Source organism: Pavona decussata, unplaced genomic scaffold (genome assembly GCF_977016875.1).
Source record: "Pavona decussata unplaced genomic scaffold, jaPavDecu1.1 SCAFFOLD_58, whole genome shotgun sequence".
NCBI classification, from domain to species: Eukaryota; Metazoa; Cnidaria; class Anthozoa; order Scleractinia; family Agariciidae; genus Pavona; species Pavona decussata.
This window is the reverse complement of record NW_028145480.1, coordinates 1,447,249-1,475,000: the sequence shown is the minus strand read 5'-3', so window position 1 is coordinate 1,475,000 and position 27,752 is coordinate 1,447,249. Positions and strand designations below refer to the sequence as shown.

Genomic DNA, 27,752 nt, shown 5'->3' with positions numbered 1-27,752 from the left:
AGGTCATGTTTCCGCGTTATTGCTTACGTCATGCTTTGGGGATTGACGCTTTTCGAAAAGAATATAAGCTAGTGTCATACAATCGTCTTTTGAGATCATTTCCCATGAAATTGACAATTTATTATATTCTTTTCAGTTAAGTTGAAAAATTCAAAATGTATCCAGTATTTGACGAAGAGGTGGTATTGGTCTCAGCCTTCATTTTATACCCAGTCTGCAGTCTGCAGTCTGCATTTTAAACCTAGTCTGCATTTCATACCCAGTCTGCAGTCTGCAATCTGCAGTCTGCAGTCTGCATTTTATACTGACTGGTTATGAGTTGGTAAAAATGAAAATTATGAAATTCAGTGTCAATGATAGAAAAGCTCCTTATGATCCCAAGTTTCCCTGCTAGAGATTAAGCTTCTATGCGTATGAATTGACTATTATAAAGCATAAACTATAAAATGTACACTGTTAAGGCTACTGTACCTCTCTTAGGTAGATGTCAACCTCCTGTAGGTGGATGTTATGAGTTGGTAATAAATGAAATGACACTCAGGTCAACGATTAGAAAAGCCCCTGCAAGATTGTAAGTTTTAATGCTTGCAAATAAGGTTCCCATGTGTACGATTGTGCCAGTATAACACATACGATACAAAAGTGGTGCTATAAAACGTACCTCCCTTAGGTAGATGTTAACCTCCCGTAGGTGGATGTTACCTGAGCAAATCTTGACTGTTTTCATAGTTCCATGTTTCTTCCACAAATCGAGTGTAAAATCCTTGAGGTCAGTGTTCAGACGCCGAGAAACGAAAGTAGAAAGAACTCTGTATTCTACCATAACGAATCATAACAAACGTTCGAAGTCGTTAATCGTTAATTCACCGACGTCGTCCGCCATTACTAGTAAAAGAGAGTGAATGCAGGTCAATTTCCGGTGTAATCGGATCTCGGATCGTGGCTGCTCCGAAGAATAACCAAATGACGTCACCTCTCTTAGGCCGATGTTATCTTTTCGCAACTCGCCAGTGTCTGCCAACTTTGTCTGCCCATTCAGTCTATCGAGGAAACGTCAGGTAAGACTTCATTGCCTTATATTTGTATCAGTTAGCTCCTGAAGCACCGACAAAATCATCACCGATCGGGAAAACTTCATTTGTGTACCGAATGTATGATTGCGACTGATTTAAACGAAAATAGCGATTTCAGTACTGCTGAATCGAAGCTTTGGTGTACGTATACCTGCGTATGCATGTGCTTCCTGATAAATTACAAAAGTTTATTATAAGGTCGTTTAAAATTCTCCCTAGGGTAATACGAGCCGAAATTTCGTTTGGTACAAATAAGCCGCTTAATCGTTGTTCGTAAATTTCGTTCTTTCGATTCTTTGATGTCTTTGATGGTGAAGAATCCACTGGTGCCCTGCTTCAGTGCATACTGGCGGGAAAACATGTATGAACATGTCACGCCGAAGATCTTCGGCGTGGAACTAATAAAGCGATTTACGCCAACTTCTGACGTATTTTGCGCACTTTTAGGCATGGTTGGCGAGGCGATTTTTATGCTAAAAATCGTGGCGTAAATCTTCGACATATGAAATACCAGTAAACATGGTAAATATGGATCCGCTGATTATGGGTCACATGGGTTTACCTGAAACATCGAAACCGGAAATCGGAGAAGACTTTTCATTTCAGTATCGCACCATTTTTTCTGTTTGCTTTTTGTTTCGTTGTTTTTTGTTTTTTTTTTTGCCTTGCTTAGATAGCTCTAGAACAATATTTTTTTTTTTCGCAAATTGTCGAACTCTTTTCAACGGTCACTGTGTGTCACCAATATCCCTAGACAAATCTGTTTTAAGATGGTATGGAAAATTTGGTGTTAATTCTCATACCATTTTAAAACGGATTTGTCTAGGAATATTGGTGACACACACTGACTGCTGAAAATAGTTCGATCATTTGCAGAAACATTCTATCTAAGCAAGAAAAAAAAAAAATAAGAAGAAATGATTGCAAACTGAGATGAGAAGTCCTTTTTGATTTCCGGATTCCAGATTCTATAGGTCACATGGCCATTTGCAGATCGATATTCCCTCAAAAACTGAAAACGCACCCTAGATCCGAACGGATTTTGCCGGTTACCGTGACTCGTGATCGGAACATTTTTGCGAAAAGGTTCGAAAAAAGTGGATCTGACACTGCAGTTTTCAGTGCAAATGTAAGCTTACTCATTCCACAATTCTTACTTGCTTTCTTGAGCGAAGTACCCGCGTCATATAAACACAGAAACAGCTGGTATTTTCCTCTACGAAAAAGTGGCTCATCCGAAAAAGCTTGGAAGTAGTAGCTCTTATGGCCTGCTTGTCTATATTGTGACACTAAAACAACATTTTTATGACCATAAATACGTAGTTTCGAGCAAGAGCATACAACTTACCATAAACTGAAATTACATCAGTGACGATTGCTAGTGATTTCTCACGCAAATCAGATGGCATCATGAAACCAATTTGATGTATTCAATGGTAATACACCGCCTATCACATCGGTCATGGCGGTTAACAATTCGTCGGCGCCACTGGCAGCCGCTATCAGTCCAAATTTTCATCTCACTCACTCAAGCATAAACGTGAATCGAAAGACAGATAAAATCAGAGATAGAGATAGACCACCACACCGGGACTACATCCCCTGCATCGCTTTTTGAACAGTGAGTGGGTTCTTCAACGTCCAACAGATTATCAGGAACACGTTTTGTAAGACTGATGGGTCCTTATCCGAGAAGACTAGTCTAACAGTTTGCAGATGTCGTTACAAAGGTAGCACTTTCTTTTCAATTATTCGAAGACCCTGAGTGTTGGTCCGGCAGGAGTTTGAACTCGCGAGCTCCTACACTGTTATCCGGAGTAACTGGAGTTCATGTTCTTTAGTTCTTTCTATGGTTGATAATTGTTCATTATTCGGTAAGAGAGTCTGTATTTTGCTACAAATTAGACACCTAAAAGTTGGCCCACTCTTTTCACAGTTTCTGGAGTGCTGTCCCGCGGGTTTGAGTAACCAATAACAGCATGAAAAAATACCATGCGCTGATTTCGACGATTTACTAAAATCCTTTATTGAAGTTTAATTGTATTTTCTCCATTTCAGATGTTTTGATTAACATTCCGATGTTGTTATATTTCCACATTTTTTGGTGGGGTCGAATTTTCAAAAACAAAGATGACTAACAAGTGTTGTCCAGAGTTGTTAAATATTAATTTGGGTTGGAGGGTCGAGTCAATAACTCAGTCACCGTATGCTACTTTCTCAACTGGACCTGATTCCACGTGTTGCTAAGGAGACTGCCTTGTTGCTATGGTTCGGATTTCAAAAGTTATCTGTAAGTTAAGGGAGCTTAAAGGAGCACTCTCACGGAGAATTGGCAGTATTTTGGTCCAAACTACGCAAATATTTGACAAAGAACCTTTAATCTTTTAGAGGCTCTAACACGAAACTGCTCTAAGTGCGCCGGGAGAGAGATATTTTAATATCACTTAAAAGTGATATCACTGGGGGTCGGAAAAAATCTATGATAATATTTTTTAGTGATTTCTCCGAAATACACAGGAAGGAAGAACTTGAAAAAATTGGCCAATTTTTCAACAAGCAATCCATTTACATCCTGGCCATCTGCTGTCAAAGATAATTAACACTAGTATCTGTGCCCTCAGCAGTGAGGTAATATATTGTTAACAAACCTGACTCATTATTTTAACTTTGTGTTGATGCAAATATATATTTTTTGGCTAATCAAAGTGACGCTAAAAGTAGGTGACTTTACGCATCGTAGTCGTGCATTCAATTTTCATTTACACACGGTTAGAAGCTTCATCAGGTCGATACAATATAAAACTTCAGAATAAACTATCAATATCAAAATTTATAAATATATGAAAATACTAATCCTAAACGCTTGATTTTGCCCATCAAATCACATGCAGCGATTTTAAGGACGGTGCCTTGTGATGGCCCGAGAAGTTCTTAATTTTTAAAGACGGTGCCTTGTAATTCAAAGGTATTTTAGTGGGGCTTATGGCTTGACTATATATACGGAAAAAGAGGATCTTGGCCAGGGCTATTTCTGCCCTTCAAGCCGCTCTAGTAAATGATGTAGTGCAAAAAACTACTTTTGGATCGCGTTATTGAGATTGTTCGTGTTACCGCACTTTTGAGCTGTAGGGATAGAGTAAAATGAAATGCTTCATTAAATTTACGTCACAGTAGTGACTCATAAAGAGCGGCAACACTCGCACAAACTCTGTGGTTACGCTCTTGGCTTGGTGGTAAGAACCTAATTGAAAGATTGGTCTCGACGGAAGAAGGTCAAATAAAATGCCTTGAAAAAAATAAAAATAATAAATTGAGTGATGTCTTAAGAACCTGCGAACTTATTATTTCAGTATATAAATTTGACAACTTTGGATGCCAGATTTCTCAATAAAGACTGAACACCTTGAAGTCGAAAAAGAGAAGTTCAGTTAATGTAGTCAGAAAATTTTATTTGTCCGTTCACTTCATCTAACAATATCGAGAACATTCTGTTGAAAATAACGAACATAAAGCCAGGGAATTTCTTAAACTTAAGTCTTAAAGCTGTATTGATTAACTCGACATAACAATCATTTTTATTACGAAAACGGAACCGGTCATTTTTTGAAACGCCGACCGAATTACGACTGAAAACGCGATAATTAGGATTTATGTCGAGTTTGTCTTCTCGGTATGAATTATTATTAATGAAACACAGAGGTTTTTTTTTTAGAGTTTACAACACGTTCAATAGCGGCTACAATCTGAATATTGCTTGGACGGGAAATGACAGTGTTGAGGTTTGCGTCAGCAACAAACCCTTGTTTGGTCGGCATCGCGTTTGAAGCGAATGTCACTCGAGTTAAGCTCGACGTTTTCACGTCATTATAAAAGAAAAATCCTTCCCAATTTGTCAGTTCAGTTTTGCGTTTGTTCAAACAGCCAAAGCCGGTGAATGGAACGGAAATTTGATTATATGAAAAAGGAAATTGGGCGCTTTAAAAAGTGTTTTGCAATGGTAATCCTTTTGGTCGTTAGACCGAACGGAATTCATCTATCTGCATGATTTGTTTTGCTTTTCATAATTTATTTTACATTCCAAGTTGCCCTTTTTCGTTTTTGCTTGTTATAAACGCCCACTATTCCTTACTTTTTTTGCTATTCTTTCCTCTCTGTCTTTTTTTTTTTTTTTTTTTACACTGGCAAAGCGCCCTGCGAGCTATTCATAGGATATAGAACAAGAAAAAAACCCTGCGTTTATTCGCCCGTTTTTGAACAAAAGGGATATTACGACGCAAAGTCTCCGCCGAAGATCTTCCTTCTGCTTTTCACAAAAGTGAAAATAGACGCAGGTTTCTTGCCGCGACAAAATTACTTTTCTTTTTTTTTTTTTAAGTGGTCGCACGCCAAAGAATAAGATTTGTTTACAAGTTGCTTGCGATCAAGATAATGCCATAAATGATTAATTCACGGTGCCACGGCCCACCTGCCATTCAAAATCACCTGTACGTTATGTGACAATACAAAGAGATTCTAACCGCGTTATCGGTCCGGTCCTCGACGCTTCCACATGGCCTTGAAACCAACCATAGATTCCGTGCGCGAACGATCTTGACAGGCGAACGACAAGACCCTGGTCGGTTTGGCGCGGATATTTCTCGTCGTAAATTACCGACTCTCATTATTTAACGTTGTGTCACGTGGATTTTTAGCTTCCTCGTGCCCAAACTCATTCAGTTTCGTATACTGAATTCAGTGAATATCGTACCCTAGAAGTATTGGCTTTGTTTACGATCGTTGAGTACGAGAGTACATTTATTCGGGAGCAAGTTTTACACGTATAGCTGGTTTCAGCGCGGTGTTCCTTTACAACAGAAGAACTCATTGACGAAACCGCAACGTGTTTAAACATCTCTTCAAAACGTAAACAATTGTTGAAAGGAGCGAGGATTACAAACGTGTGTGGCTACTGTGTATGCTGATCTCGTATTCTTTTGTGTGGAGTTAATCGCACCGTACAGATCGACTCCCTCACTAAGTGAAAAAATTGGTTCGCTAGAGAACGTTTCGTCTGCGATAAACGTTCTTGACTCTATTTCGCCGTTTCAACAATCAGCACAAAGTTTAGACTGAGGGAAGAATATCATTTAAGGTAAGTTCTTTCCTTTTCTTTAACATGCAAATGAATGACTGAGTGTTTACCGGAGCGAGTAGACAAAGTTGATAGTCACTGAAATTTTTTTTATTGTTTTGAAATACTGAGTTATTAACCAGCGGATCGTTTGATGAAAATTATGGATATTTAAGTAAGATATGTACAGAATTACTGTTTTGCAATGCTGTAAAACCGCAACGTTCAGATCATTGAAGTGGGCCAGACCTTCTGGGTAGCGCAGCTTGGTTTTCGAGTAATTATAGGCTACGTTTGAAGTGAAGGCGTGGAGAAGCCCCACCCAAGTGCTCTACAAAATTAAAACATACGGTGAATACATTCAAGGCAGGTTTAATTTTCAAGACATTTTCTTGAACCGTTAGTGTCTTCCTTAAGTCATGCTCAGGCAGTTAAAACCTTGCCATGGTAACGAATATTGATATCCACCCAATTCTCGTTTTGACGGCACGGAAACCGTCAAGTTTGCAAGTATGTACTCCTCGCCTGAAATAGCACGCGCGTTTTTTCTGTTTGATGATTTTTCAAGTTCAGTAAAAAGTTTTTCTTGTGCCTATAATTCATTAGGAGAATGATATTTTTGGTTATAATCACGAATTTTTCCTCTTGAAGCCTTAACGAGAACCGATGATAGCGATTTCGTCGATTTTTTGACTCTGAAAACAAATTTTAAACTTGGCGAGTGCGTAAGTTGTCGATTCGAATTCACATGTCACTAAGTTGTTGTTACAACTACGATAATGAAATGCAGTGCGCTATAAAATACCGTATCCACGAGGTTCTATATCTTGATGTTATCTCAGTAGTGGTGTTTGAACTGTGTCGAATTATACTACAACGATGAATGTTAAGACGAATAGCCGGTAACATGCAGTTGCATGGCCAAGTTAATTAAAACTATTTTTATTGCTTCTTTATTCACCGAGGAATTTGAAGTCGTCAACAGACTGTGTCTTTAGGTAAACAATTTATACACTGGCACGAACAAAAACGATTACTAGTTTGCATGATGCAACACTGTGTTATTAATGCGTTATATTGATAGCTATATTTGCATTTAAATTATTTTTCTGTTCTAATGAACTTAATCCATCCTCGTTGCCAGAGCCTACGATCTTCTGGTCAGCGGTTGGATCGTAGGCCCTGGTAACAGCCGTTACCGGATGTCGTGAATTTTACGACATCCGGTAGCGCACGCTCAGTGTGATAAATTACCATTGCGCTTGCTCAGTGTTATTATTGCACAGTACTGCTCGGTATCAGGAGACAAATGCGCAGAAGCGTAGGATTTTTCACCTTATAGCGCATCCGGTTTTCGACAGCCAATGAAAAAAAAGATATTTTTGGATGGACCCAGAGCCACTCGTTCAACAATTAAAAAAAAAAAAACGTTGGGGCTCTGGGGACGAGAATGAATTTAATCATGATCGTGAAAACGGATTGGTTGCACACACTTTTCGACAGAACGGCTTGTTACAAAAATAAGAAGATATTCACACAGCTTGTTCAGGTCCATACTATCCTCCTTCTTAAGTTTTTCAAAGTGTGCTTACATGGCTTTCGACTGCTTGGCCAATTACATCTTAAGGGAGGAATCTGGTTGAATTTTTATGAAACAGGATGTAATATGAAGAAGTAGAACAACAGGACGGCTTGAGCACGGTAATCTTTCAACTAGCACGTTCGGCTCTGAAAATAATAAAAAATTCACACAACCTCAACGAACACTCGAAACTTCAGCTCTTGAATCTAATTACCCTATCAATTAACGAAGTTGATAAAACAGAATATTCGTTTCCACTCCCCAACCCACGCAGCACAACAGTTTATTTAGAAACTAAGCCCCTCTATCAATGTTCAGCCCATGCGTAGAAATATTATCCTCGTTCTTTTTTAAAGTGCTTTTATCTGGCTCTCGACAGCTTGACCAATAACGTCTTAGGAGGGAGTCTGGTTGCATTTTTATGAAATAGGATCAGTTAGGGTTGTTAGCAGACTATTTAGGTGTTTATTTATTAACTATTAACCTCCGGCAATTTTTAATTTTTCATCACCTTAAAATCTTAACTTGTTTTCAATTTCCTAAAAACTTTATCAATACTCTGATACTCCCCTCCTCTTTCTTCTTTCATCATAAAACAAAACTGCGTAAGATTAATGTGGCCCTGCGCAGTAAAAACCTATATTTTGAGGCATTGTTTGGTCCGTTTTAAACTTCGAAGAGATAACGGGGATAGAACAATGGCTTTGAACCAGACTCCTCCCTTAATCCAGTGGATATGTGCAATCCAAGACAATGATTCTTGGGCAGTAGTATAAATTGTAGCCGAATGTAGGACGAAAACAACAAACCAAGCAAGTTTTCTTTTACTTTTCAACGCTCGGCGAAAGTCCAATTTGTGCAGCTGCACACCGTATGCTTACTAGCACGTGAATGTCTTTCACACACGCTTTCAAAAGTGACGTCATCGCAGACGTGGATATCCCGGATAATAAAAACCAACCAACCGCCATGCTTTCGATATTACATAGGACAAATTTTGGATTTTTCCCGCTATTGTAAAGAATAGTGTGCGACTGCCTCGTTAACGCTCGCCAGCAACAAAAACATCTTGTAGTACGGACCGCCAGTATAACGGTACTACGTTGTTTAAAAACAATCTTTTACTTACAGACTTTTGTTATAGCTTTCTGGTAGGAATATGAAATGCCCGCTAGGGAAGTTTAGTACGTGGTCAAAATTTATTTATCCTCACCTTAGAAACAAGTGCAGATATTGGTTGTTTGTTGCGTGTTCCCGTTTGAAAATTCACCCGGAAATGTTTCTTTGCGGTTTCGTGTTGCGTTCGGACCAATACGCACAAATAACGCAAACTTGTGAAAGATCCCTAGGATGAACCTTTTGAAAACGCTTCAATATGGACAGCGTGAAGACACAAACTTTTGGCAACGCATTCGAAGGGAAGTCGACAACGCAAACTTTGAAACAGTTGGCCATGTGATATTTTACGTCTGTGTATTCGTACTGTCGCTTTCGTGAGGGCAAGTAGAAAATGTGAAAGTAGAAGTGCCGATGCATGTCTTTTAGTCAGTTTTCGGCAGAAACACAGTCTTGAAATCGCATTATTCGTCTGCGATGTTTTATCCGATCACACCAAGAGAACATCACAATCTCGATCTCAATTGCATTGTAGAACCTGGAGCAAAAGTTCTTGTATAATTCAGTTGTGGCGGTTGTTATTTCGAAGAATAATGCCCAAGGCTGAAATGTTGTCCAAGAAATGTACTGTTGCCTGAAAAGCGACGCTTTGAGGGCAAGTGTGAAGTTTTTAAGGACACTCTTTCTACCAAGGGCCTTATCATCAGAAAGAGTTTGTGAAGGCTTGAGCGCCGTTTATGCTACAGGTGAAAAATGGTACGGACCCGTTGAAAAGTGGTAGGTACTCAGAACTTTTGCAAAGAAATACAGTAGCTATCGCATCTGGAAGAGTGTAGCCTACATTTCGGGCTGCGCGCGAGTGCCAGAATCTCGTTTAGTCGTAGCCGCTATGTTGGATTTTTGAAATCTTAGGGAAAAGGGGGCGGGAAGTTGGTCGCACTCTCTACTCAAGACAGTCTTGCTCTGCTTGTAACATCCATGGAGGCGAGGGAGTGGTCGCACTATCTTCTCTCCCCAATCTTCCTCCGCTTTTAACATCTAAGATGGCGGCTATAGCGCTTAACCAAAATAATACGCCTGTATTGTGCGAGGACCTTGGTTGAAGATTTAACCTGGTAATGTGTGCACAAGGGAGTCATTTTTTTCTTTGATATGATGGAAGTTGTCACCCCTGAAGAATCGAGATAAGCAGATGTATTTCATTGCGGTCTCGTTCGTTGATTAGCAATCCATGGAATGGCATCTAGTGAATCTTTAATAACTTTATACATCTGTTTTAGACACTGTGCCGCTGAGTGCCTCGCATGGACAACAAAGCGGGTTCTTTGTAATTTATTGTGTTTGGATTGTAAGGCGGGATTTTATTGGAGAAAAAGACTCCACTCCAAACCAGAACACGAGTTGTTATCTGTTCTCACGCAGTTCCTTGTCAAAGCGCCAAGCACGCGATATTTGTACAACTTCAAAATGAAACAAGAACTTTCCGAGATAGCCAACGAAGAAGTAAAAATGTTTCCTGCAATTTTCTTAGATAGCACTGAAGCAGCCTGTTAAAATGGACTTAGTGCCGGAGTCCTCTGATGTATAAGATTGGTTAACCGCAATTACAAGGGAAAAATTAACGAATTCCGCCCCAAGATTAGAACGAAAGCGAAAAATATAAACAACTAAAGCGGTTTCTTTCGATGCATGATTTATGCTGCGAATCGTATGTATCCGGTGGTTTTTAAAGGTATGGTAATTTTCAATCCTTTTTATTAACTAAAATGAATCTTGTGTAGTTAAACTGATTTGCTTAATGCTTCTATAAAAATTTGATTTTATACATTGTAAGTGATTGCAACAATTTGTTCTGTTTATAACAAAATCCAACCGGACCCAATTTCCGTAGCAAAAGAAAACACGTCGAAACTTTGGGAAAATACGGTACAATTCAATTTTGAAACCGATTTCCGAGGGGATATTGCATTGTCAAAATAAAAGCAATTGTATAAAATTTATAGATTCACATGTAAATATATCTTGTTTTTGACTCAAATTATCAACAGTTCTAAATTTTTCAGGTGTTGAATCCAAATATAAGAAAAATAATGTGACTAATGTCTAATTGTCTTGGTTCCCATCAATAAAGTGGTGCATAACTTCATAACTTGATAAACTCATTTTTTTGACATACTGGTGCTGAAGGCCTTTGTTTGCGAGAAAAGTAAAACCTTTGCAAAGAAGTTCTCAAATATAATACCGCGTGCTTATATCGCTGTAATTTGTCGAAATTTGGCAGGCGCTTTTTACGTCAGCTCTGTCAAACAATCATGATATTAAATATATTTATGCTAATTGCGCAAAAAAAAAATAATCAATATTCAGTCTAAGCATTTTAAGCGCATTGAAGCGAACGCAAGCAAACGGCAATTGAACAGAGAAGAAAGTGGGTAAGCTATTTCGTTCCTTTTAGCATTTTAGGCAGTTGTCTAACCTCTGAAGTTATAAATTTTGCTCTGTTAGTTGATCCTAGTTTTTACTGTAGTGGCAGAACGTCATATTTGATCCGTGAAATTCGCGGTTGTGGAAACTTCGTCTAAGTGAACTTTCAACGTTCTTTCCTGAGCTGTGTCTGCTAACGTTTTTCATGTCTTATAACGTGTGACTTTATCGACTTTCAGCCACCAACGAAAGTAGAAATACGGGGGTTTTTAACCGCCATCAAAGACTGATTCATTTCGGCTATGTAGTTTCCGGCGCTGACTAGTGTTTTAATCTGAATGAGGGTTTCAAAACTTCATTCAACCTAAACGTCACCCGGTGATGATGTTACAAATCATTTGATAGTTTTAGTAACATTAAGATTGAAAGTTCTAGGTTGAACTTGTAAAACACTGAAAAGACTAGAATCTACTGTTCACGGAACGAAAACAACTCTGATATCGGCAATCCGGTACTAAACTAATCAGAGCGTGAAATTAATTAACTCTGAAACTGACAAGAACAGTGCGGCTGAAACATTTACTCTCGAAGTTTCAGACTTCCGATCAAGATCATCAAATCCTTTTGTTTCTGGTCGCTTTGAATAACCATGAAATTTCGGAACTTACGAAATTCCGTGCTCGAAACGGAACTAATTTGGGCGAGGGTCCATTTCTAGGTTTTACTAATTATAATTGTCTGTGTCTAGGCCGCATACTGGGAAATAAATCACATATTGGTTCTCTAGCAAGTCTGTATCGGCTTGAGTCTTTCCTGGGTGCGTAAATTTATAAGAGACACTTCTATATCCTTGACCTTCGTTCCGCTACAGCCCTACAACGCCGGCGTTATTTCAGTAATTAGTGTAGCTAGGCTCTTCCGGTAACACTTCTTGAATGAAACGTTAGAGCGAAATTGTCATGCAACGAAATACTGAATCAGAAATCCTAAAGTGACTATTCAACCGGTACTTTCCTGTTGTGCTGTCTGTTATGCTGTTGTAGATTGTACCTGATTTTCCAAAACACTGGATGTCGAATCCTGGGGTGTGATTTGACTTTGAAAGAAATTATCCGGCCTGCATCCGAGGCCAGTTGTGCTGCTTGTTTCTCAGACAAAACAAAATTCTTTGAGAAACTGCCGAATTTAATATGATTTGTACCTTGTGTGAGTTCAGTGCTCAGTCGATGAAATTTTCTTTGAATTACTGTAGTCTGAGCTATTTGTAGCTGTCAGTAGAGGGAGTTGTTTTTTATCAACATTTGTGGTGGCTAATCCTTCATTCAAACGCTCCTAAGCTTGAAATATATTTTTTTCCAGTTGCCGCACACATGTCGTTTGATGTCAGATGAATATAAGTGTATTGCTTTGAAAAAACAATATCCCATCTTAAGTTAGAACGAACGTTCAAAGGAAATTTGTGATTTTTAGTTTTCCAGTAACAACTAAGATTTTTATATAAAATATATATGAGCTATACCAAAAGAGAATTGTACATTATCAAATTTGTGGATGGTGAAATCCTACTTGTAAAACTTCACTGAGGGGAACTAACCCAACGAGAATTGTTTTTTTGGTAATCTTTAATGAGGATGCTGACGTCACAAAAGTGGTTTACAGAAAAGTCCTCTAGAAAATTACCAAGAACAAATAAAAACCCAATCATAGAAACAAGAAATGAAAAAAAATATATACAAAAGTATTTAAAAGTAGAACTAAAAGGATCATAAAATGGCTTTTGACAGTCCTCCTTTAAAAGCAGTCGAAACGTCAGTTACTCTCTGACTTCCCTATATTATAGCTATAGAACAAAAGCAAAACACCTACATGTTACCTTATATGTTCCCAGATCGTTTGGAGGCCTTTTGAAGGCACATTTGCGCAAACTAACACAGTTTTCTCTGTTCGGAATTTTTCCTCGATGAAAATTTAAGTTGCAGAAAGTTTTAGGAAATGGAGTTCATCTTACCCAAGCTGACCCTGCTTTATCAACATACTTGCCCCTTCGAAGGCGAAAGGAATTAGTTCTCCAGTGTTACGATTGTTTGACTCCTGACGTTTTGCCGAAGAAAACCTTAGATTTTCTAACTAAATCCGAATTTCTGAGGCAATAAAGGCCTTCGGCGGAACAAATATCCACCGAAATGAACCGTTGGGGGGCCCAGAAACCCGGGTTGATCAGCAGAATTGGTTAACGAGGGAGAAGTCGGCTTTACCAAGCACAAAATTCGTCTGTAGAAGGTTGATAACATAGATCTGATCATAACTTGCGTTTAAGTCAGAGTTTGCCCAGTGCATGTTGGAAAAGTTACATTTAAAATTTTGCTATATCGCCAAGAATTTATGCTCGGTAACAATTTACTATTTTCGTCCTCCTCATCAACTTTATATTTGAATGCTTGACAGCTTGATAATATATTGATTAGTTTAATTAAGAGAAAAAACTTGGAAATTTTAGCTTTAAATTTACCGCAAATTTCTCTCCACTTCGATGTAAAATGAAAACAGTTTTTCAAAGCTTTGTTTTATTCTAAATACAAAAAATTAACCACGATTGACATTACCTATTTTAAATTGCAGTAAATCCTTATGTGACTCATTATCGATGTTGTTTGGGATTTAAAGCATTATCATCTAGACGTTTCCTTCCTTTCAGTTCGGAAAAAATGCAATATGTAAGCTTTTTATTCCTAACTATAAATGCATCTTTGATGACAATTGGCTCGATCGTATCCCCGAACATTCTACCTTATGACATTATTATTCATTTTGAAAAAGTAAAACACCCTCTTTTTCCAAAATCTTTGGAATTTGACATTGCAACAACAACAACAACAAAAAGAAAACTCCATCATTTTTAAGATGAACGTAGTGGTACGATATTATGCTTGATTCGACCGGTGTTCTTGGTGCGACAATCATCTGCAGACCAGATAATATTTTGAGGGTTGAAGATACCACTTATCACTTATCACACTTGTCTTTCTTAACCCGCGATGCACGCAAATTGGAACGTGTTGCAATTTCAAAGTTAACGATAAAAGTCACTTTCGAAAATGTTTTTGTGGTTACTATAACATTCCTGTAGCTGTTTGGCACTCTGTCTGCCTCTGTGCTTTTAGTTTAAAAGAAAAAAAAAACGGTTTTCATTTTAGAGTTTCAATTTAGTGTCGAAAGTTTAATTCGCGTTTGCTTTGAATCCAGAAATAGTCGCACTTTCTGTACGATCGAGAAATATTCCTCGATTAGGATATTAGCTGATTATCGTATCATTATGATTTATCGTCTACATGAAAGACATGAAAAATGTAATGTAAAACATAACATACACAACAACACAACCACGTCCACACACACGTGTTTCGGGAATTTTGACATTTTTGGTGAAAATGGTGCAAGAATACCTTTGTTGCAAAACAGTTCGAAAACACCGAGGGAAAGAAATGAACTAAAGTCGTGAAAGGAACAACTCATCGTCTATTCTAAAGCATTTTTGAGGTAAAAATGCAAGAACTTGAAACGAGTTGCAGTCCATTTTGACCAAGTCTGTCTATAGCCAGAGACAATCGAGACAGTTTTAGGTACACTGGGGTGCTAAAATTATGGCAAAACTGGAAATAGAAAAAAATAGAAAAACCAAGACGCCAAATCTCCGTGACACTTCCCCATTAATGTGTTGAACTTTGTTGACGGGAATAGACCCAGACTATTCCGTTCTATAATATTCAAAGTGTTGAAACGGCAATCAAACATATCATGTAACTTATTATGGCTTCCAAGTTCGTTCAGCAGAAAATGTTTCATGGTCGATGAACCGTGCGTCAATCGTCATTCGCGTAAGGTGGCTCGCTCCCGCTCCTTAATGACTTAGTTTTAGCATTTAAATGTGTAAATGGCTTGGCTCCAGACTATTTTGGTTTATTTATTTTGTTATGGTAGCTAAAAATGACCTTAAGACATGCATTTCAAGATCACGATCAGCGCGCACATCATTTGCCAACAGAAAGCTACATGAGAATGATGATTATTCTAGAAAGTGACGCAGGCACACTCGGAAAAAAGAAATCCGAGTGCTCCTATCAGGAGTCGAACCTAAGATCTTCCGATTACTAGTTCGGATGTAGGTTCATGGGACAAACATCCTGCATACTGCTAGGATTTGAACATGATGTCGAACGTGTGGTATATGAGAGAAATGTGATGGTATATTTCCAGCCTGGTGAATGAATGAGAATGATGATTATTCTAGAAAGTGACGCAGGCATACTGCGTCACTTTCTAGAATAATCATTCTCATTCATTCACCAGGCTGGAAATATACCATCACATTTCTTTCAGAAAGCTACATGTTTGCGTTATTCATTGACAGGTTACTAAAGAACAAAGGAAGAAAAATGATTGGTTCACTCAGTCTCATTGCCATGGTTACACTTGTAAATCACGTGACGTGCCAAGACGGCTCCCTGTTGGTACGCGGTGACATTGTCATTGGTGGACTGGTACCGATACACACTCACGACCCCGAACATCCAGTGCAATGTGGGCATTTAAACGAGAGATTGGGCATCCAAAGACTCGAAGCCATGCTCTTTGCTATCGACAAAGTCAACACCAATGACTCTATCCTACAAAATGTTTCTCTTGGACTCAAAGTCTACGACACTTGTTCCAGCGAAACAATAGCACTTGACAGGGCATTGGACTTCGCTAAAGACAGAGTATCCGTCAGAGAGCAACACATCACGGGAAAGCCCGTAATGGCGGGTGTTATCGGGCCGAGTTATAGTTCTATCTCCGTCCAGGTTGCACATCTGTTCCGTCTGTTTCAAATTCCACAAGTTAGTTTTGATTCCACGAGCTATGAACTGAGCGACAAAACGAGATTTGAATTCTTCTCTCGCACTGTTCCTCATGACCTCTTCCAGGCAAAAGCGCTGATAGATATCGCTAAGTTCATGAACTGGACCTATGTCTCGGTTGTCTACAGTGGTGATACATACGGGACTCTTGGTTTCCAAGCAGTTAAACAGGAGGCAAAGAAAGCAGGTATGCCTTGGTTGACTGATCACAAATAATGGCTTATTCTAGTTTTGTTGTTGTTGTTGTTTTTGCTTGTTTCTTTTTTGTTGTTGGACAGGGACTTGATCAGTAGTCCATTTTAAAGTTGTGTCTAGTGACCTGAGACGAGTTGCATAAAACTTAACGGCGGGCGTAAATGCTATCGTCAGACGTTAAAATACTGAATGTGACTGGGCTGAAGGTCTGGCGTTAGCAGTTGCGCCCGATGTTAAATATTATGTAACTCAACCCTGCTCTGTGAGTGAAAGGGAGGTTGGAGAAGACTTAATTTGTTTTGTTACAAACCTCACTGCTTTTCATATGAAAGTGATGTTGTTGTTATGTTTACTGACTAGTTTCATTTACATACGAAAAGCACGGAGGTCTATACCAAAACAAGACCAGTATAATAAATCCAGCCTCGTTTCCTCTCATAGGCCAGGTCAAGCACAGAACTGTAAAATGGACTATTCCCAGTGTATGTTCCAGCCGTAGTCAATAGAGGTGACCGTTTAATAGAGGTCAAAATTATAGTAATTAAGGGACGTCATTTTCTGGACTTTCACAACTGACGGCTTAAAACGGTGCCGCTTGATATAGGTTCGACTGTATATACCGCCAAACTGAATGCACACTTTTAATTCTTCCCTGTTTTCATCTTTTCAGGAATATGTATTGCAGTGACCGAGCAAATCGAACTGAAAAGTCCTGACAGTGTGTTTCCAGTAATCATCGACAAACTCCTTAGCGAATCCCATGCAAAAACAATTGTGGTTTTCAGCAGTCAAGAACGGCAAATCAGAAATCTCCTGCAAGCGGCAAAGGACAAAGGACAGACTGGGAAATTTCAATGGCTTGGAACGGACGCTTGGGGAAACGTGTTGTGGTTGAAAGGATTAGAAGAAGTGGCGTTAAATACAATCACGGTCTCACCCAAAACTGTAGAATTGAAAGCTTTTGACGAGCACTTTTATAAATTGCATCCCAAGGAAAACAATTCAAATCCTTGGTTCAATGAGTTCTGGGAGCGACATTTTAATTGCTCAATTGCAAAAGAAAGAAATGGCGAGTGTAGCGAATTGAATCTTACACTCTCAAATAGTCCGGTTGATAATCGAGCCGCAAGCGCCATGGATGCGGTCTACGTGTTTGCCCATGCGCTGGATGCTATTTTAAAGGAAAAGTGCCCGGATACGAACAGTGTTTGTGAACGCATGCGCAATACGTCGGGGAGGGAGATTTTAGAGTTCATTCGAAAAGTTTCCTTTACCGGTGCGAGCGGGAATCACGTCCATTTCAACGTTGCTGGCGACGTGGATGGGCGCTTCGATGTTTTCATGTTTACTAAACGGGGAAATGATTACGCAGATATTCAAATCGGCGAATGGGACAAACAACTGAGGCTGGAATCGAAGGTATTACCATTATTTAAACAAGTCATCTCTTCCTGTCGGCCTGCTTGTAAGAACAAAGAAGTTAAAGTGCCTGTTGTAGGAAAAGAATCATGTTGTTGGACCTGTCGCCTGTGTAATGGGAATCATTATTTGGTGAACGACAGCTTCTGCGAGCTGTGTCCTCTGGGATACACACCAACAAGTGACGGCCGAGCATGCGCAAAAGTCATCATAGCGTACTTTGGAAAGGATTGGAAGTTTTCTTTACCAGCCGCTGGTTTTGCAGGGTTGGGAGTGTTGACTACGCTGTTTATTATCTCGGTGCTTATCAAGTACGACAAGACACCTTTAGTAAAAGCATGCGGTCGAGAACTTTCCCATATGCTTTTAGTTGGTATACTACTGGCATTTTGCGTGACATTTGTCACTGTGCTGAAACCGAGTGACGTGACATGCATTGCGCGGTTCTTTGGTAACGGCGTTTGCTTTAGCATATGCTACGCGTCTCTCTTTATAAAGACCAATCGGCTCTCCAGGATTTTTAATCGCAGGAATCTCGCTAAAAGACCGATTTTAATCCTGCCATTTTCTCAGCTCGTGCTCGTGGTCGCCGTGGTTTCAGTGCAGATTTTGCTTCTCTTGATGCTCACGTTTTTACGCACGCCACGCGCGCAGCTTTTCTATCCAGAAATCTCCAAAGTTTACCTCGATTGTTCGACGTCGAATTTAGACTTCGGTCTCTCACAAGTGTACAACTTCATCTTGATCTTCATCTGTACTGTGTACGCCTTCAAAACCCGGAAAATCCCAAGTAACTTCAACGAAGCCAAGTACATTGCATTCGCAATGTATTCATCGTGTGTGGTGTGGCTCGCATTCTTGGCGGTGTATTACATGGAAGAGGCGTACGATCACAAGCCTCTGATTCTATCTGTTAGCGTTTCACTGATTGCGTTTGTTCTGCTGGGTTGCCTTTACGGTCCAAAGGTGTACATTATATTATTTAGACCTCATAGAAATGTACGCAGACATGTTAATCCGAGCTTGAGTCTCTCTAGCTTGAGTAAAGAGAAGGGACACAAGTCCACGCATGCTTACGTTGGAGTTAATGACAACGCTGACAATGAAGGAGATGACGCTGCTGGCAGCAGGTAATTCCTCAAAAACTCTTCTAAAAACTTGGGGCACTTTCCATTTATCCAACAATTTGAGTTCCAAATTCCGGAAACATTTCGTGTCAAATAAAACGGCTCTCTCTCTGTTCAAAGAGCCTCGTTTACTGTTTCAAACTTGCAATCTCATGATCGAAGCCTTAACAGATGGCTCTTTAGTCGACATTAACAAACGCTAACATGGAAATTTTTGTGCAAATGGAATGGTAATTTTCCACTCCAAGCTGTTGGAACGGAAAAATTGGAGACCTCCAAAGGAAATCCGTTTTTGGTAATTTCCGGTATATCCACGACTTCCATGGCCATTTGGTTTTCAACAGGTTTAACTGGAAAGTTTGGCTATTTGGAAAGTGCCTCTAACGACCTCGCTGAAGAGCTAGCGCTTGCTTGCAATGGCGTGCGTTCATTAGCACAATTCGTGGTTGGCATAACATTTTTAAATAGTAGATTGAGTTGAAAAACGAGTTTAGAGGTAAATTCGCCATACTGAATTTGAAGTTTTGTAGAGATATTATTAAACTCGAGGAGACATAAGAATTAAAACAAAATTAATGTGATTTTTGCGAAGAAACTTCTTAAATTCACACTTCTACGTTTCCTACAGTTCTAATTTCACATTTTTGAGAATTGGCCATGGTGACTCTGTTTATGAACTTAATTCCGTCAGTTTAAAAAGTGAGACGCTAACCGTAAATCACCCAGTGTACTGTTTGATAGAGCTAATATTTGCACTTATTGTTTTTTCACCGTTTGCTCTCTCAACGCAATCTGATGCAAGTTGGTCTCAGAAGTATTTTCTTCGGTACGTGTGCGCGCGGGAGACCTCTTAAAATAGCGTCTTTGAAAATTTCGTCTACGTCTCCTTGTAAGCCCTCTGGCCACCTAATGATAATATTTTGTTGACTATTCAACCCGAGTTTGTATACAAAACTCTGCAGCAGTTCCGTACTTGTGTTGCCTTTCAAGTCCATTTTGTTAGTACAGAAAGACTGCTTTACCCGTATATCGCAGGCACAATCACAAGACGCGTACCCATAAGCTTGGTAACACAAGAAGAAATATTTTATTTCTCTTTTGCCTCATTCTAAAGTATGCTTGAATCTTTGTGTTCCCATGCGTAAAACCGAGATGACGGCGTCAGTCATATTGCATATACTGACCGTGAAATGCTGATCAAGCTTACAGACAATGCGCAAGCGCGTAGGTATGTGGTGTGTGCTTGTGCATGTGTGTGTGAATAGCCCTACGCTAATATTTTCGTTTGTGTTGTACGTATATTTACCTTGCCTGTGTTTAAGTTTTAAAATAACTCGGTTACTTGTTAATCATCTCCAGTTCGGTCGGGACCGAAATGCACTATGGAAGACATTTGTCTCAAATGACTTTTGTTTATTATTTTTTGTAAATTTCAGTGCAGAGGATGCAGTTGAAAAGAAACGAATGTCGTCTGATTCTAGTAGAGGTGTATCTGTGGACGAAAATGGCGTACCCGAGAAAAAACACGAGGTATCAATTAGTTAATCGATCAATAAATCGATTATATTTTTTTATACACCAACGATAGATTAAATATCGATTGTTACAATTGCAACAGTGTAAATGTATCATAATTTGGTATAATATAACACAGAGAAGAATCCCCTATAGTGAATACAAGAAAGTAAACCCATCCATCCGTCCGTCCGTCCGTCCGTCCGTCCATCCATCCATCCTTCAGTTGACCGACCGACTGATCGATCGATGAATCAATTAATCTGACTATCAATCAAGTCAGTCAACCAATCTATCACTACGTAAGTCAATCAATCAATTATAGTTCGCCATTCAGTCAGTTTCATTAGTTTGTTTTTTGCCTGTCACTGTTACTCAATCAGTTAGACATGTAATCAAACATGCACTTGGTCATCCAGGAATGTATCCAAGAACTTGAATCAGTCATCTACTGTTACCACTCAAAGCAATGTATCCAAGAACGCGAGTCATTCATTTACTGTTATCACTCAAATCTTCTTTAATTACCTTCCTCTTCGCAGATGGAGAAACTTATCAAACACCTGAGAAAAGAGTTAGTTTCTACAAAGGAGTCGCTGCGCATGGCGCAAGACCAACTGCTCAGGCGCTTGCCGAAGGGACGAAGTTGGGGAGACTTAAGAGAGGCTAATGCACCACAAGGATACGAGAAATTACACGGAAATGGCCAAGCATCTTCAGGGTGCGTATGACAACGATGAAACTGATGGACTCGTGAAATTCATGATTTAGAGAATGTCGAAGTATTTATTTGTATAGACACATGGTGCAACTTATTGCAACTAACAGATTTTGTCGTCTGTCCAACTTTAAGTCATAGCAGCGTTACAGATGTTCGACACTTGGTAAAATTTTTGCGCGCAATATTGAGAAACACGCACAACAAGTTTTTGGGTGGACAAAAGACAGCCTTGAAGTTGCGCGCCGTGTTACATTGCCGCTTGTTTAGCTGAGTTTGCAAGGGTATGAGGGAGGCGGGGTAAGTTTCAGATCTCGGCCATAGGACATTGTGGCTCGAACCCTGAATGGGAGTGTCCGGAAATTTTATTAGGGAACATTTAGAGTGAAGATAATGAGAATGACGTAGAATTAAATTGTGGAGAACAGTTTCCAGAATAAGTTGTTTAAAAAGATTTCTTTTGCGGTCATCGCTACAATGTGATATATTTCTTGGTTAAAAAAAAGCATGGACGTACTTTAAAAAAACACATCATTGGGCCCTATAAATTTCCAATTGTTTCCGTGTGATCTAAATAGTTTTGTTTTTGCTAGGAAGACTTTAAAAAATGGCGGAATAAAGAAGCGGAATGAATCTGAAGACAATACAGAGTACGAGCAGCATCAAGACAACTACTTAATAGCTTCAGATTCTGAAAACAACAAAGCAAACAAAAGACAGAAATTCATTCGCGGTGGAAAATCGTCATCTCAAAGAAGGTTGTTGTCTTGCGTTCCACGGGGTGGCGTAACCGAAGAAAGCCGCTTACGTGGAAATTTGGGGAGTAGAACAGCTGATAATAGGATTGCAGGCTCAAATATTAGTCATGGAAAGCGAAGATTACAGCATGAGTACGCTGACCAAGGAATCGAAGGAGGAAAAAGGCACTGCGCTTATACGGAATACGCAAATAACAAAAACACTGATTGCAGATGTTTCAGTGACAATGGCGTTCGACAGGACAGTTTTAAAGACTATTCTTTGCCTAAAAGAAGCAAGTCTGAGTCTAATGTTGATATCGATGTTGAGCAAAGTCAGCAAAAATTGTTGGCGGAAAAGACGTCGAGTTGGAACGATAAAGAACCAAGCAAAGCAGAGCAAGAGAACTCCTGTAAAACTTGTCAAAGATTTTATAATGGTGATAAGGATGACAGAGTGGCAAATTGTACTGCATTGTGACAATCGGTATTTCATTAGCTAGTGCACGTGGGGAAAACTACACAGCATGAAATACATATGGAGAGAAACGTGAACACGATTATGAGGGTCGCTCTCTCGGCCGATCCAACTTTTACCGACTGTTTTTGTTAGAAACGTTGTCTCTGTTGACTGAATCAAAATTGACCCCGCTCAATTGTTCATATTCATAAGTGCAGCATGCGTCTATCCTTTAGATTTCTGCCTCATTCGTCATGGTCACTTTTTTAAAATTTTCCTTTTTTTGTGGTATTTATGTTTCTGCTAGATTCGTTTCCAAAGCTGAACCGCACTTTGCTCGATACGCGGCACCAAAAGAGTTGGTCCGGGTACGCGAGCCAAAGTGTTTATGAATGTAGGTAAAAGTTGTCTAGGGTTGTGGGGTCATCCTCGGAACCGCGGTCAAGCGTGAAAAATACGAAAAAGTCCGTTAAAGATAAAGTTTTACTTTACGAGCTCAAAAATGATGCTTTTTTTTGTGAGTCTGTGAGTTTACTAAATCATTTTATGATTTACTAAAGTTTAACTTTTTTTAAAGTGATGCATGTTGAGACTGATCGACAATGTCTATATTTAGTGTTTGAAATCATGGAATACTTCACTTTCAAAAAGTCATTAATAATTCATAAGCCCATTAAAATATCAAATGGTCGATAATACATCACGTGCAGTGATTTTATATCGATAAACCTCCTCCTTATTAGTATGCCGTGTTTTATAAGCTGATAAAACACTCTTCATAAGTATGCGGTGTTTTTCTTGTATGCTAATTTCCAACTTTTACAAAAGCATAATTATTATAAACTCACTTTTCCAGGAATGGTTTTGAAGCCGTTCAAAAAAACTCGCAGCCCGTGTTTTATCGGGTCTAAAACCACTCAGCTGCGCCTCGTGGTTTTAAACTCGATAATACACTCCTGCTTGTTTTTTAAACATGACTTAAAAAACTTCAAACTTTTTGATAAATGGTAAAATAAACTCACAGACTCAAAAACAACTTATCAGCTTTGAGCTGTCAATGTTAAAACCCTTATCTTTAATGGCCGTTTCTTATCTTTTACATTTGATTGTAGTTAAGGGTCGCCCGACCTTTAAAAGGCAGACTCTTCCAGACGAGTCACCCTAGTAGACGGGGCAAACTCAGAGAGTATCAAAAGTTATTTCACAATGGTGGCAGGTGACCTTTACCGGGGACAACTTTTACTGAATGTAAACAGCCCTTAGATCGCGCAACAGCTATTGACATTTTCGCTTGAGGTTACTTGACAGCTTAGCATACAAGTTGAAGCGATGTTTTACTGTTGGGTTCACAAGGGCCCAGTATCTCAAAACCCGATTAAGCTAATCCTGGGTTAACATGAACTTTTATTCGAATTTAATTATCAATTAATAATGATGCTTCAAACAGATTTTGTCCCTCATTTTGACTTAGACTTTTCTTTACCACAAGCTTAAAATTAGCTTTTAAAAAACATTTTACTAATAAGCGAGATGAAAACCTCGGTTAATTTTTAATCAAGGATTAGCGTTAATCGGCTTTTGAACAACCGGTCCCTGTTGGTTAAAGTTTGTGTTTGGACAAAAGATTTTCGTAATTAAGAAAAGAGCAAGTACATATGTTAAAATGTTACGTACGTTAAAAATTCATGGTTGGAGAAGCTCACATCTTGATAGTGTAATTTCAAGAAATCACAACCAAATGGCTTTTAATCCACTTTATTTGTGAATAGTTAAAAAAAAAACATCCTTTTGTAGCAAATTGTTGAAGCGAACCTTGAGAAATTGCCGTAAAATTGTTGGAAGTACTGAATTAACGTTTCCAAGAACACGCGATATGATTAACGCCTTATTTTTCGCTTTTAAAATTCCTTCACGCGGCCATTTTGATTTTCATGACGTCATTTAGTTGCTCAGTCCATGTCATAAAATCCAAAATAGCAACTCGTGGAGCTCGTATCCAGTTATTAGTTGTGGTTACACTAGCCTTTTTACCCGTGGGTAACTAGCATTTTCCCACAGGTAAGAATTTTTTTGTGTGTAACCGCTTTTCCCAAACCGAAACTGCCTTTGGGTTATTTCCATGGATACATCAAAGAGAACAAAAGAACTTCCCATGACAGTTCCCGAACTGAAAAGTACGGTTTATCTGCTCCCTGAGGTGGCTTGCCCAATCATCATGCAGAACGTAGCTAACACAGGAAGTCGCCTGCTATGCTCTAAGTTGACCTCTGATACGCTTGGCTAATTTCGCGCTCACTGGTACCACAACGCGACATGGCAGGGTTTCGCGCATCACTGTGAGTATTGATTTCTCTATTTTCACGAGTTTTCTCTTCAGACTATCAGACTATCAGTTTCGAAGTTGATCAAGTTGTAATCTTTTTGTTTATCTGTTATAGGAACGCTAGTCAAAACGGAGATCCGTACTACAACGGGTATTTATTTCAATCAAGAAACCAAACAAGGCAGCCTGGAAATCTTACCGGTAATCCCCTGTACGATGATCTGCCTCTACCGCACTATCCGCACTATCCAGCGATGGTAAATCCGTACCCCATATACCAGAACCCGTTGCCCAGTGCTAGCATGTTTGAACCAGACAGGGACAGTGATAATCCAAGTCCAAGTGAAACCTCGAACGATCGCAACAAGCGCAGTAGCTGGTCGTTAACCGAAGAGAGATGCTTAATTGCCGCCTATAAGGAGTACTACGGTAGACTTAAGTCTACAAAAAGCAGTCAAGGCAAGAAAAACATATGGGAAGATATCTTGAAGCAGTTTCAAAGTATGTGCTTGAGCAATGGTGTGGAGTCGGAAAAGTCATTAGCACAGCTAAAGGAGAAGTGGCGGGCGCTCTTGGATAAATACAAAAATGTATGCGACCACAACAATCGGACGGGAAGGGAACGGAAAACTTTCACACACTACGAGGACATAGACGAATTTATGGCTTCGTCAGACAAAGTCAATCCAAGATTTGTCAAGGAAACAAATTATAACTCTGAGGATACCGACGACATTTTATCGACCGGAAATCAAGATTGTGGTAAGAAACCAGAGAAACGGCCAGCCACCACAGCTGAAAGCGAAAGTGTGGATGCAGGGAAAACTGGAAAAACTGGGCAAAAGGAGGAGAAAGGACCCAAAAAGAAGAAGAAAAGGCTTAGCGGCGATGACATGGAGCTAGGAATCCTTGACATGATGAAGGCTCAGCAAGAAGCCATTAAAAAATCAGAGGAGAACGACGAGAGAGTTTTAGAAGCTCTTCTCAAATCTCAGTCAGAAGCGCAACGACAACACCAAGAATTTGTTGTGTCTGTATTAGGAAAACTTGGGGACATATTTGCTTCCAAAAAATAGCTTCTAACTTAAAGTTTTCATTCAAAGGAAAAAAAAGAACAGTTTATTGATTGTTGTATTAAGAAATTTTAATTGATCTTGAATATCATTCAGTGGACACTGAAACACAGAGTGCTGTGAAATGATTACAATCGAAAGACAGAGCACAATAAGGTTCTAAAATTATACATCTGCTGTTTCTTTAGTATAACATGCGTTTCAGTTTTTAACAAGCCTGATTTCCTGTAATTATCCCGTGACTGTACATTTTACGCTATTTTCATTGATTTTATATCACAGTACTATATATTCAATCTCCTGTTACTTTCAAGTTCGGATCAATCCGATCAAATATATAATTGTTTAAATAAATTGCAAATCAAAAATATATACTTATTTTGCAACCTTCTATAATTTAGAACGCAACGAGAACAAAATCAAGGGGGTACTGTCTATTGATTTGCAGCGTATCGAACAAGGGCTTGTAGAACCGCAGCAGCGGCCTGGGAGGGGGGGCCACTGTCGTTATCATCATCGTCATTGTCATCATCATCACTATCATCTATGTCGACTTCATCTCCTCGTAAAATGCAAATGTTATGCAGCACACAGCATGCAATGATAGTGTCGGGTATTCTGTCGCTGTCTTCGTCTAGGCGCTTAAGTAAAACCCTCCATCTTCCCTTGGTCATACCAAATGCGTGTTCGGATACTATTCTCGCCTTAGATACCTCTCGATTAAACTTCCTCTGGTCTCGCGTAATACCACTATTATCCTTAAATGGTCGGATAAGCCAGGTTTTATTTGGATAAGCAGTGTCTCCCACGATAAGTGGGCGCACTACAGTTCCGCCTAAGTCAAATGTGGGTTCCATTAGGATATTCTCATCTTCAGCAGCCCAATATAAGTCAGTTAAACGTAGCATCCGAGCATCATGTAGGCTTCCAGGAAAACCGGTTGCAACGGATAAATATAAGCCAGAGGCATCAACTATTCCCTGTACTAAAAAACTGTAGAAATGTTTACGATTAAAGTAATCTTCGTGGTTAACTTTCGGGGCCTTAATAGGAACATGGCTTCCGTCTATTGCTCCAACTACATTAGGTATTTTACTTTTATTGTCAAAACCTTCAATTTTTTTAGCTATCTCTGCTGTAGTAGATGGAAACTTGATAAACTCGTCTTGATGTCGGCAGATTTCTTGGACAAATTCATGGCAACATTTTACGACAGTCGGTTTTGCCAACCCAACCATCAGTCCGCACGAGCGGTAACACTCGCCAGTCGCTAGTCGCCAGAGACTTGCACCAACGCGCTTTGGAACTGGAATGGCATCTCGCATCCTAGTGTTCTGTCGCTGAAGCGCCGGTCCAAGGAGCTGACATATATATTCAAATGTATCGCGAGAAACTCTAAAGTTTTCTTTCCACCAGTGATCGAGTGCATTGTTATTTAGAAGCTGCTCAAACCAATTCTGTGGTCGTGGAAATACCCAAGCCCTTCTTGGCTGACGAGCAAGTTCTCGACGAGCTCGTAAAGATAAATAAAACACCGACAAACCTTGCAGGTAACGTAGTTGGAAGCGCCTTCTTCGCTGTCTTCTCGCAAAAAACTGTTGGATTGCTATATTTATTGAGGATTGTCGAATAATTATCAGGAGAATCACTGAAATTAAGCTTACAAGATCTCGATTCGTGTCATCCATGTTTCCTTTTACGTTTCCCGCCAAACTGCATGGTCATTGTGAAATCATATGTAATTATATTTTACCCCGAGGGGAGTTCTTTCACTGTGTAACCGCATCCCCAAGGGAAACATGAAACCTGAGCTAAACCGAACCCAAGCCATTTACCCTCTGGAAAGCCCCAAACCTAAGGTGTGTGTAACCACAACTATTGAATAGTAAAATATTCCGGCTTCGCTTGTTAGCAAAAGAATTGATATTTGGACAGCTTTATTTCCAACAGTGGAAATTCAATTTGTTATAACATTGGAGGTT

The 27,752-nt window shown here is 39.4% G+C and overlaps 4 protein-coding genes and 1 long non-coding RNA gene across 10 annotated transcripts in view; 2 read left to right on the top strand and 3 right to left on the bottom strand.

Annotated features, from left to right (window-relative positions):
- Positions 1–913, bottom strand: part of LOC146479558 (uncharacterized) — a 3,073-nt gene extending 2,160 nt beyond the window's left edge. The window contains exon 1 of the long non-coding RNA XR_014864849.1: positions 662–913. This is a non-coding gene — a long non-coding RNA (uncharacterized LOC146479558). The remainder of the gene's footprint in view (positions 1–661) is intronic.
- Positions 1–27,752, bottom strand: part of LOC146479533 (lectin-like) — a 311,213-nt gene that overhangs the window by 707 nt on the left and 282,754 nt on the right. The gene's annotated exons all lie outside the window — the stretch shown is intronic.
- On the top strand, positions 936–27,752 carry LOC146479555 (metabotropic glutamate receptor 3-like). Of its 6 annotated transcripts, XR_014864848.1 has the most exons (7): positions 937–1,058; positions 15,714–16,390; positions 17,069–18,947; positions 20,381–20,474; positions 21,002–21,180; positions 21,771–24,357; positions 27,630–27,752. XR_014864848.1 is itself a non-coding variant. In XM_085110369.1 (6 exons), the coding sequence occupies exons 1-6, from the start codon at positions 964–966 to the stop codon at positions 21,779–21,781; spliced, it is 2,931 nt and encodes a 976-aa protein (XP_084966495.1). In that variant the 5' UTR covers positions 936–963; the 3' UTR covers positions 21,782–21,914. The 6 variants fall into 6 exon arrangements, 5 of the variants coding, with proteins under 5 accessions (XP_084966495.1, XP_084966494.1, XP_084966491.1 ...); XM_085110369.1 differs by lacking the exon at positions 27,630–27,752 and having other exon boundaries at positions 936–1,058; positions 21,775–21,914; XM_085110365.1 differs by lacking the exon at positions 27,630–27,752 and having other exon boundaries at positions 21,771–24,373.
- LOC146479557 (uncharacterized) lies at positions 24,494–26,210 on the top strand. Its single transcript, XM_085110290.1, has 2 exons — positions 24,494–24,548; positions 24,716–26,210. Exons 1-2 carry the CDS (start codon positions 24,494–24,496, stop codon positions 25,771–25,773), a joined length of 1,113 nt encoding a protein of 370 aa, XP_084966416.1. The 3' UTR covers positions 25,774–26,210.
- On the bottom strand, positions 26,205–27,095 carry LOC146479556 (uncharacterized). Its single transcript, XM_085110289.1, has one exon. The coding sequence runs from the start codon at positions 27,093–27,095 to the stop codon at positions 26,205–26,207; it is 891 nt and encodes a 296-aa protein (XP_084966415.1).

What these genes read in the sequence shown, in the direction of transcription:
- LOC146479555 (XM_085110365.1), top strand. Translation starts at nt 964, where the DNA reads ATGACGTCACCTCTCTTAGGCCGATGTTATCTTTTCGCAACTCGCCAG. An exon ending in TACCCGAGAAAAAACACGAG is followed by an intron (nt 20,475 to 21,001) that starts GTATCAATTAGT and finishes TCCTCTTCGCAG; the next exon opens with ATGGAGAAACTTATCAAACA. An exon ending in AATGGCCAAGCATCTTCAGG is followed by an intron (nt 21,181 to 21,770) that starts GTGCGTATGACA and finishes TGTTTTTGCTAG; the next exon opens with GAAGACTTTAAAAAATGGCG.
- LOC146479557 (XM_085110290.1), top strand. Translation starts at nt 24,494, where the DNA reads ATGGATACATCAAAGAGAACAAAAGAACTTCCCATGACAGTTCCCGAA. An exon ending in GACAGTTCCCGAACTGAAAA is followed by an intron (nt 24,549 to 24,715) that starts GTACGGTTTATC and finishes CATCACTGTGAG; the next exon opens with TATTGATTTCTCTATTTTCA.
- LOC146479556 (XM_085110289.1), bottom strand. Translation starts at nt 27,095, where the DNA reads ATGCGAGATGCCATTCCAGTTCCAAAGCGCGTTGGTGCAAGTCTCTGG.